Genomic DNA, 10,909 nt, shown 5'->3' on the forward strand with positions numbered 1-10,909 from the left:
GTTCCCATATCTGTGACGGTGATGGTGATGTTGTACTCGGCTCTTTCCTCTCTGTCCAGTGCTTTTTCTGCAACTAGAGTGAAAAAGTTCTTGAAGGTCCGTTTCAGAAAAAATGGGAGGTCATCCTGAATAGAGCAAACGACCCTCCCATTTTCCCCAGCGTCTTGGTCTCGGACACTAAAAAGAGCCACAAGGGTCTCTGAGGCGTTCTCTGGAATTATCTTTGTAATTGATGACATGGTCACTTCTGGTGGATTGTCATTTATATCTATTACTTTAACCAGAAGAGTGCATTCTTCCGAAAGACCCCCACCATCTGTTGCCTGAATATTTATAATGTGTGACTGTATTGCTTCAAAGTCCAAGTGTGATCGCAAATGAACTTCCCCAGATAGTGGATTGATTTCAAATGTTTTACGAATATCTTCTGATGCATGAAAAAATGTGTAAGATATTTTCCCATAGTTTCCTGCATCCAAATCCTTAGCAGAGATGGTGATAATCCAAGAGCCAACAGGTGTGTCCTCCAGGACCTGCACCTCGTAGAGCCTCTGAGGAAACTCTGGGGCATTGTCATTGATGTCCAAGACCTTGATGAGGACCAAAGTTGTCCCAGACCTGGGCGGGGATCCACCATCCAGTGCTATGAGTGTTAATCTGAGCTCAGGCTCCTCCTCATGGTCCAACGCTCTGTGCAGGACTAGTTCAGGGTATATCTTTCCATCACCACTGTCTTGAATTTTAATGTGGAAATGAGAATTCGGGCTAACTGTGTAGTTTTGGAGACTGTTGCTTCCTACATCCAAATCTTGGGCACTCTCCATTAGGAATGTGGTTCCAATAATGGTACTCTCTGATATTTTAATAACTATTTCCTTGTCAAGAAATGTAGGGGAGTGATCATTTATATCTTTGATATGCAGCTCAGCCCGAAAAAACTGTAAAGGGTTTTCCAGTACCATCTGAAAATGCAGAACACAGGGCTCCGTGGAGTCACACAGCTCTTCCCGGTCCAGTTTCTCATTTACGAGCAAATCCCCGGTCAGCAAATCGAGGTGCAAATGCTTTTCATTATCATCACACACTACCCGCGCCTCCCGCGAAGAGAGCTTCTCCACCCCAAGCCCCAGATCCCTTGCCAGATTGGCCACAAAAGAGCCAATTTCTGTTTCCTCTGCCACAGAATAGCGCACAGACTCAGGACCTGCCTGAGACAATCCCAGTAAAACAAAGATAAACAGAACTTGCCTTTTCCGCAGAACGAGTGCCCCTCTGATCTCCATGGTTTCTTCAAGAAACCTCTTTTGTAGAAAAATTTAAGTTCAGCTCTAATTTTGCAAACTGAGGCTCTGATTCTTTTTTTAGTTGGAAACTTCTAGAGAGTATATAAACCTCCAGCAGGTCTGTAGGTGAAGCTCCTTAATATCTCTCTTTTCAGTGGGTTGGATGTTCTCTGTTCCCGTGAATAATGGAGCCCACAGTGTTGTAGAAGCACTCTTTTCATCTTATCCTGCAGCGCCACCATGTGTCTCTATGAATTTTTTCAGTAGAATTTTTTTTTTTCTCTTTGAACAAGTAATTCATAAATTCATCTGGAGTATTTTAAAGCAAATCCCAGACATCACGTATTTTTACCTCTAAATACTTCACTAAGTATCTGTAATAGATAAGGACTTTAAAAATATATATTATACCACTATCACAATCTACAAATTTAGTGCTGGTAGCTTAATATAATTTATATTCAATCTGTGTTTGTTTTTACACATTTTCCTCCAAAATATGTTTTACTATTGGTTTGTTTGAATCAGTATTTAAACAAGGTTCATGAAGTGCACTGAATTATCACTGTTTTGAATGCCCGACAAGAGGAACCATTAAAATGTCCTGAACTGAAGAAATGATATTTTATTCAGGCCATTTATTGAGTAATTGCAAATATATCCTCCCCTACACTCTTGTAAACACTTATAGATTTCAGTCGATTATAGTTAGTAATGTCATTGCTTTTTTCACTTGTATATTTTTAAAAATACATATGTGCGTCTTTATGGAGCTCACAGTCTAGAAAATTTGTCAGGCAAGTAATTAAAATATGCCAGAATGTATGCACAGGTAAATAGTAATATATAAATACCAAGAACGGACATCTTATACCTAGGAGACAGCATTGCATAGTGGTTATGAACATGGATTCTGGAACCAAAATGTCTACATTAGAATCCTAGTTCTCCTACTCACTATCTTAAGTCTTGGGCAAGTTATGTACCTCTGCTTCCTTAACTGTAAAATAGGGATAATAATAGTGTTTACCTCGTAGGATTATTATCATAGGAATCTAATGAGTTAATTTTTACAAAGTGGCTAGTAAGTGCTTGTTAAGTGCCTGTTAAAATAAATAAAATCTAATCCATATTTTTGGACATCACTGAAACCTTTCCTAAGGTATTGAACTACAAGTTGTGATCTGGAGGAGCCATTCAGGAGAAGTTTTTTGTTTTGTTTTTGTTTTTTTTTTGCGGTACGCGGGCCTCTCACCGTTGTGGCCTCTCCCATTATGGAGCACAGGCTCCGGACGCGCAGGCTCAGCGGCCATGGCTCACGGGCCCAGCCGCTCCGCGGCACGTGGGATTCTCCCGGACCGGGGCACGAACCTGTGTCCCCTGCATCGGCAGGCAGACTCTCAACCACTGCGCCACCAGGGAAGCCCGGGAGAAGTGTTTTGAACGGATATTTTAAGGAAACTGGGAAGTTAAATATGCCTCAAGCTTTAAACCATGGAAGGGGGAGAATGTTAAAATGAGGTTGGGGGAAAGAAGCAGAGTAAGGACATAAACAATTATATGAGTTACAGCATGCATTTTAAAATTTATCCTAAAGGCACTTATAATACAATGTAGGATCTTAAACAGTTGATTAACATAATTATACCTGCAGTTTTGAAAAATCAAAATTGGCTGAAGTATGATAATCAGTTTCAGGGGGAATAACTGGAATCAGAGAGACCAGTTAGGAGGTGATGGTAGCCTGGATGAAGGTAATACTAGTGTCGATAAGGAGAAGCGGGGTGATTAGAAAGATATTTAGAAGATACAAATATTTAAGACCCAGTGATTGATGGCTTGCATGGGGAGAAAAAGTGGAAAGACTCAAAGATAATGAACACCTCTCTGGGTTGGGTACTGATGGTTAGTGCATCATTCACTAAGACAGGGAATGCTGGCAGAAAAAAACAACAACCAAGATTGAAATGGAAAAAGATAAAGTTAGTTTGGGACATGTTGATATTGAGGTAAGTGCCTGTGGAATGTGTGTGTGTGTGTGTGTGTGTGTGTGTGTGTGTGTGTGTGTGTGTACATATATAACTGAAACACAGAAAACAAATCTGGGCTGGAGATATGGACTTTGAGATTCATCAGCATGTACAGGCATACCCCAGAGATATGTTGGGTTCCATTCCAGACCACTGCAATAAAGTGAGTATCTCAATAAAGTGAATCACAAATTTTTTTGTTTCCCAATGCATATAAAAGTTATGTTTACACTATACTGTAATCTATTAAGTGTGCAATAGCATTATGTGTAAAAATAAAATGTACATACCTTAACTTAAAAATACTTTATTGCTAAAAAATGTTAACTATCATCTGAGACTTCAGCAAGTCGTAATGGTTTTGCTGATGGAAGGTCTTGCCTTGATGTTGATGGCTGCTGACTGATCAGGATGATGGTTGCTGAAGGTTGGAGTAGCTGTGGCAATTTCTTAAAATAAGGCAACAATGAAGTTTGCTGCATCGATGGAGCCTTCCTTTCATGAACAGTTTCTCTGTAGCACGTAATGCTGTTTGATAGCATTTTACCCACAGTAGAACCTCTTTCAAAATTGGAGTCAATCCTCTCAAACTCTGCCGCTACTTTATCAACTAAGTTTATGTAATATTCTAAATCCTTTGTTGTCATTTCAGTAATCTTCACAGCATTTTCCCCAGGAGTAGATTTCATCTCAAGAAACCACTTTCTTTGCTCATCCATAAGAAGCAACTCCTCATCCATGAGAAAGTTTTACCATGAGATTGCAGCAGTTCAATCACATCTTCAGGCTCCACTTCTAATTCTAGTTCTCTTGCTATTTCCACCACAACTGAAGTTACTTCCTCCACTGAAGTCTTGAACCCCTCAAAGTCATGAGGGTTGAAATCAATTTCTTCCAAACTCTTTAATATTGATATTTTGATCTCTTCCCATGAATCATGAAATTCTAATGGCATCCAGAATGGTGAATCTGTTCCAAAAGGTTTTCAGTTTCCTTTGCCCAGATCCATTAGAGAAATCACTATCTTTGGCAGCCAAAGCCTTATGATATTTATTTCTTAAATAGTAAGACTTGAAAGTCAAAATGATTCCTTGATCCATGGGCTGCAGAATGGATGTTGTGTTAGCAGGCATGAAAACAACATTAATCTGGTTGTACATCTCCATCAGAGCTCTTGGGTGACCAGATGCATTGTCGATGAGCAGTAATATTTTGAAAGGAATCTTTTTCTGAGCACTAGATCTCAACAGTGGGCTTAAAATACTCAGTAAACTATGTTGTAAACAAGTGTGCTGTTACCCAGGCTTTGTTGTTCAGTTTAAAGAGCACAGGCGGAGTAGCTTTAGCATAATTCTTAAGGGCCCTAGGATTTTTGTAATGGTCAATAAGCATTGGCTTCAACTTAAAGTCACCAGCGGCATTAGCCCCTAACAAAAGAGTCAGCCTGTCCTTTGAAACTTTGAAGCAAGGCGCCTACTTCTACTCTCTAGCTATGAAAGCCCTATATGGCATCTTCTTCCATATTAAGACTATTTCATTGACATTGAAAATCTGTGATATAGTGTAGCCAACTTCATGAATTATCTTAACTAGATCTTCCTGATAACTTGCTGCAGCTTCTACATCAGAACCTGCTTCACCTTGCACTTTCACATCCTAGAGACAGCTTCTTTCCTTAAACCTCATGAACCAGCCTCTGCTAGCTTCAAATTTTTCTTCTACTTCTTCCTTACTTCTCTCAGCCTTCATAGAATTGAAGAGAGTTAGGGCCTTGTTCTGTATTAAGCTTTGTTTTAAAGCAATGTTGTATCTGGTTTGATGTTCTATCCAGGTCACTAAAACTTTCTCCATATCAGTAATAAGGCTGTTTCACTTTATCATTCATGTGTTCTCTGGAGTAGCACTCTTAATTTCCTTCAAGAACTTGTCCTTTGCGTTCACACTTGGCTGTTTGGTGCAGGAGGCCTAGCTTTCAGCTTGTCTTGGCTTTCAGCATGCCTTTTTCACTAAGTTTAATCATTTCTGTCTTTTGATTTAAGGTGAGAGACATGTGACTCTTCCTTTCACTTGAACACTTAAGGCAAATTGTAGGATTATTAACTGGTCTATTTTCTTTAAAAATTTTTTTTTAATTAATTTATTTTATTTTTGGCTGAGTTGGGTCTTCATTGCTGCGCGAGGGCTTTCTCTAGTTGTGGCGAGCGGGGGCTACTCTTCGTTGAGGTACGCGGGCTTCTCAGGCTTCTCGTTGCGGTGGCTTCTCTTGTTGTGGAGCAGGGCTCTAGGCACGTGGGTTTCAGTAGTTGTGGCTCGTGGGCTCTAGAGCGCAGGCTTAGTAGTTGTGGCACACAGGCTTAGTTGCTCCGTGGCATGTGGGATCCTCCCAGACCAGGGATCAAACCCGTGTCCCCTGCATTGGCAGGTGGATTCTTAACCACTGCGCCACCAGGGAAGTCCCTTAACTGGCCTATTTTCAATATTCTTGTGTCTCAGGGAATAGGGAGGCCCAAGGAGAGGGAAAAAGATGGGGAACATCTAGTTGGTAGAGCAGTCAGAACACACATTTATCTATTAAGTTCACTGTCTTATATGGGTATAGTTCATGGTGCCCCCCCCAAACAATTACCATAGTAACATCAAAGATCACTGATCACAGATCACCATTATATTTGTTTTATTATAACAAATATAATAAAATGAAAAGTTTGAAATATTGTGAGAATTACCAAAATGTGACACAGAGACGTAAAGTGAGCAAATGCTTTGGAAAAATGGTGTCGATAGATATGCTCATTGCAGGGCTTTGAATTTGTAAAAACTTTCAATTTGTAAAAACACACAATATCTGCAAAATGCAATAAAGTGCAATAAAATGAGGTATGCCTGTGTATGGTGTTTGAAACCATGAGATCTCTACGAGAACCAAGTAAAAGTGTGTCAAATAAGAATAGAAGAGGCTTAGCACAGAACTCTGAGAAACATCTTCATTTAAAGGAGAGGTAAGGAAGCGGTTTTTTTTTTTTTTTTGCGGTACGCGGGCCTCTCACTGTTGTGGCCTCTCCCGTTGAGGAGCACAGGCTCCGGACGCGCAGACTCAGCGGCCATGGCCCACGGGCCCAGGCGCTCCGCGGCATGTGGGATCTTCCTGGACCGGGGCACGAACCCGTGTCCCCTGCATCGGCAGGTGGACTCTCAACCACTGCGCCACCAGGGAAGCCCAGGAAGCATTTTTTAAAAAAAAGACAAGGAAGATGCAGAGTTCAGAATCATCAAACTAAAAGCAAATAGCATTTCAAGGAGATGAGGAAGATCAACAGTAGCAAATCCTTCAGAAAACTCAAGAAAAATACGTATTAAAATGGTCCATTGGATTTAAGAAGATGGTCATTGTGGAGGAGTCTGATAGATGTCTGCCAAAATCTGTTCTCCTTTTCTATATAGTAATAGAACTGTACCCAGGCACATGGTGACTCAGCCTTCCTTGTAGTTAGGTGTGGCTAATTAAGTTCTCACAGATTGTGAACAGAATTTTTATTTGCTACCTCTGGGTCTGGAATGGAAGACATCTGTATGTGTCTCTTCCCTCCTAGCCAGCTAGAACCCAGATGTGGCAGTGACCCAGCTACAAGTCATGTAGATTATACACTGAAACAGGGAATGTAAGAGGAATTACTTGGAACAAATTTTGGTTCCAGAAGGACCATGAGGAGCAAAGCTGCCCTATCTACCCAATCCTTTACATTGTGGCTGGTACAAGAAAGAGATACATACTTTTACAAGCCACTGTGTAGTTGTGCTGCTCTATTTCAGTAGTGTAACCTTACCTAACTTATACACAAATCTTTGATGAGCTTTACAATAGCAGTTTTCAGTAGAGTGGTTGTGATAAAAATTGGATTTCACTGGGATGAAAAGTGAGAGGGATAAGGAAATAAAAATGTCAATCCTTTTGAGAAATTTAGCTGCAAAAGAAAGAAGTAGATTGGTATCTGGAGGAGAATTTAGACTCAGGAGGGTTCTTTAAACCTAGAGAAATGTTTTTAAATGCTAATTTGCAGTATTGAGTAAAGAGGCAGAAAATTAAGATACACAAGAAAGGATGTAATCAATGTGAAGCCCCTAGAAAGTGGTCAAAATAGGATCCAGGGATCCTATATATGAAGGGAGTGGACTTAGGTGGAAGGGACCTCAGCAGAGGAAATTTTCCAAGTACATATGCTATCAAGAGTATAGGTTTGGGGACAGGAAATTGATATAATTCCCATCTGATGGATTCTGTTTTCTCTTTAAGGTATTAAGCAAGTTTGTCTGCTAAAAGGGTTGTGTAAGTAGTAGGGTGAGTAGTTTAAGGTAAGATAAGTAGGTTTGAAGTAGTTGTTATGGAGAATAAAAGAGAAAGCTGATTAGGAAAATACAAAAAGATTTCTTGATCTTGAAAGCCCAATTAAGTTTGGGTGTGATAAACTTAGTGGCAATAGTATTGATAATTTTCTAAGTTTGTCTTATAGAGTGCAGCATACCGGGTGTAAGAGAAAAGAGATAACTATATTCATCTCATGTGGAGTTTCATCAGGTGGTGAAGGAAATCCTAGAGTGAAGGCAAGTTGAACAAGAGAATTGAGAATATGAGCATGAAGTGATTGGGAGTGCTAAACAGGGAGTCAGCTGGATGGGAAGGAAATTAAAACAGGAGGGGGTTGATAGGTGGTAGTAGCATCATGGAATGGAGGTCATGACAAGGTCAAAGACAAGATGTGATAGGAGTAGCAAGATGAGAGGGCTAAAGGCATAGAAGGTTGTGTTCTCAGAGGGAGAGATCTGAAACCATATTTCATAGAAAGAACAGTTCTGGGTAGTGAAAAAGTACAGCATGTAGCCAAGGCACTAATGACAACTGGAACAGAGGACTGAGAGGCCATGTTAGATTAATCAGTGGATGCAGGAATGCAGTAGTAGGATAGGGACTTGAAGTAGAAAGGAAATGAGGAAAACAATGTGTTTGTAAGTGAAAATGTCCTTATGTCCTTTCTTTCCCATACTCTTGGCAAATTCCAACCTAAAGTGTTATTTTGTTCTTATTGGTAAGGGTTTTCAAGAAAATCATTTCTGGGAGGCTGAGCAGTCTCTTGCATCTCCATTTTGTAAGTGACCTCTTCCCATTGGACAACTTATAGTCCTTTAATATAAAATTGGCTGATACAGTTGGATTCCTATGCACTGGTTTATATTTAACTATAAATAAGGTATCTGAAGCATAAGAGCAAAATCTATTTTTAGCAATACATTGTAAGATAACTGGTTGGTTTACTTATATCTGGGCATCTGAGCTCCTGAAGGCCTGGCCTCTCTCCATTAGAGTCAGGAAACACATAGTTCTTTCCAGAAATAGGCAAGTCCTCCTGTTCAGATAGCTGGAAAAACTCTAAGCAAGAGGACAAGTACCTCGTCCTTTTCTCTGCTGTTGTGCCTGTTAGATTTTCTGCCTGAGCTGTTTAAACTGCTCTTTCCCCCTCCCCCATTATAGATGAGAGAGACCAAGCTTACTGGGGAAACAAGCTGCTAGAACACTCCCACCTTGGTTGTTGACAGCTATAACTGTATATCTCTTTAAGCTAGTAGTCCTCCATCTTTTCCCCACTAAGAACAGTAAACACAGGAGGTAACCTTAATACTTAATTTTGATTAATTAATATGAGTTTTTGTTCTCTATGTAAGGAAGCTTTCATTTAGGGAAGAAGAACTTACTCCAAGTTCCACTTCTGAAAACAGAAAATTAGAATTTAGTTAGCCTGCATGGAGAGACTTTTGTTCCCTCCATTTTTCTTGAATTCAAAGAGTAATTAATCAGTCCACACAGTTCAAAAGAACTGGTGGTGAAATTTTAGCATTCAAGGGCTGTAAACATTAGATTATTTTGGATATGTTAAAGCAAGAGGTTTGACTTCCAGGCATTATTAACTGACTAATACCCAGCCCCTCTAGAATATCTTCAAGAGGCAGTGCGTGGCATTGACTCCAGTCTGTGGTCCCACCTCAGGCATAAAAGCAATCATTTTACTCACCCTCATGCACCTCCTCTTTCTCATGCCTACTCTCTCTCTCTCACACACACTTCCTTTCCTTCTATACCCTTACTCATTTTGCTCATCTACATTTTCCTTCCACAACACACAGACTTTAGACTTTTTGATGAAATTCATTGGAAAGATCCTCCCCCAACAATGAAGGCTTTCTCTTCTGTAATATAGTCAGGTTACTAAAGGCAAGAGTGGTTGGTTGGTGCTTGTACAGCATGAAACAAAACTTCCTCCTACAATGACTTGAAAAAAGTTCGAAAATTAGAATGTTAAAGGACTATCTTTTCATACTTTTCAGTACTCTACAAATATCTGAGAAAAGTGGTTTTGAAACTTTGGATTGCTACCCATTAGTAGGTCATGAAATCAATTTAGTGGATCATGACCACATTTGAAAATTAAACAGAATGGAATAATACAGGCAATTTCAGATTGTATCACAAAAAAGCTAAGCACTGTTCACAAAACATTTCTTTCATATAAAACATGTATGTTATATAACATATACAATATAATTTTTCAGTTGCCTGTGATTTTTTAAAGTTTGAAAATTAGTGCCCAGTGTATATATATTAAATTCTGGGATAACACAGGAGGCAAAAAATTATACACATTAGCAAACAAGTCCACTCTACAATAAACAAATGATTACTAGGGAGCCTGTATTCAACTAGGTTGCATCATACCTTTGTAACATTAATGAGACATCTGGAAAATTATAACTTCATATCCCAGTATTCTGTGGGTGGCCACAATATTAATGTGTCTTCAGAATAACCCTCCAGGATGAGTAAAGAAGAGACACTAAGAAAATTGCCTTCTGCCCCATTCTAACAAGGTGTTTATGATTGTATCATAGGACATGATTTTTCAGGTATATTTTCAGCAGTAATAAACATTTTAAAATGTTAACTAAAACAGTGGTGAATTTAAAGAAAGAATGACATTTCTGAATAGCAACCATTATTCAACCACAAGAAAGAAAGAAAATGAAGAAATACTTGAACCCTTGAAATACTTTGAAAGTGGTCTGCTTTATTTTATCATAAGCATAATTGTGAATGAAAGTTCAACTGGAGAGAGGGCCATGAGCAAAAACTGATTTGGTGTTATTATTTAAGGAGGCAAATTAATTACAAATTAAGACCTCCTTGGTTAGAGAATAAATTGCTATCTAACTACAACCACAGGTAAAGATAAACATTCACTTAAAAGTAAAGGTGGGTAGAACATGCGAAAATATAAAAGTAACATCAATACAACTTCAAACACACATTTTGGGGGAAATAATGTTGGTGTGGAAGTGCCACAAAACAACATACCTATGAGATATAAAAGTTAATTATGGTCACTGAATATTGAACCCAAAGCTGTTGTAGAAGGTACGATTTTCTTCTATTTCCTTCCCAGGGCATTGGGGCGGGAGGTTGGGGAGAATCGGCTTCAAGAATTTGAACTCATTACTCTCAGAACCTCCCGTCAGACACACCTCGTACTGGTAGCTCTGGGACAGGGTCCC

The 10,909-nt window shown here is 39.4% G+C and overlaps 2 protein-coding genes across 2 annotated transcripts in view; both read right to left on the minus strand.

Moving 5' to 3' along the window:
• LOC113606783 (protocadherin beta-14-like) overlaps positions 1 to 1,486 on the minus strand; it is an 18,517-nt gene extending 17,031 nt beyond the window's left edge. The window contains exon 1 of the mRNA XM_027081406.1: positions 2 to 1,486. Within this exon, the coding sequence (XP_026937207.1) occupies positions 2 to 1,283 (1,282 nt within the window). The 5' untranslated portion in view covers positions 1,284 to 1,486. The remainder of the gene's footprint in view (position 1) is intronic.
• Positions 1,487 to 10,738: 9,252 nt separating this feature from the next.
• Positions 10,739 to 10,909, minus strand: part of LOC113606784 (protocadherin beta-7-like) — an 11,434-nt gene continuing 11,263 nt past the window's right edge. Inside the window, 1 exon segment of the mRNA XM_027081407.1 lies at positions 10,739 to 10,894. Within this exon segment, the coding sequence (XP_026937208.1) occupies positions 10,739 to 10,894 (156 nt within the window).

This window comes from Aethalodelphis obliquidens, unplaced genomic scaffold (genome assembly GCF_003676395.1).
Source record: "Aethalodelphis obliquidens isolate GAN/ISIS:26980383/991018 unplaced genomic scaffold, ASM367639v1 scaffold45, whole genome shotgun sequence".
Taxonomy (NCBI): domain Eukaryota; kingdom Metazoa; phylum Chordata; class Mammalia; order Artiodactyla; family Delphinidae; genus Aethalodelphis; species Aethalodelphis obliquidens.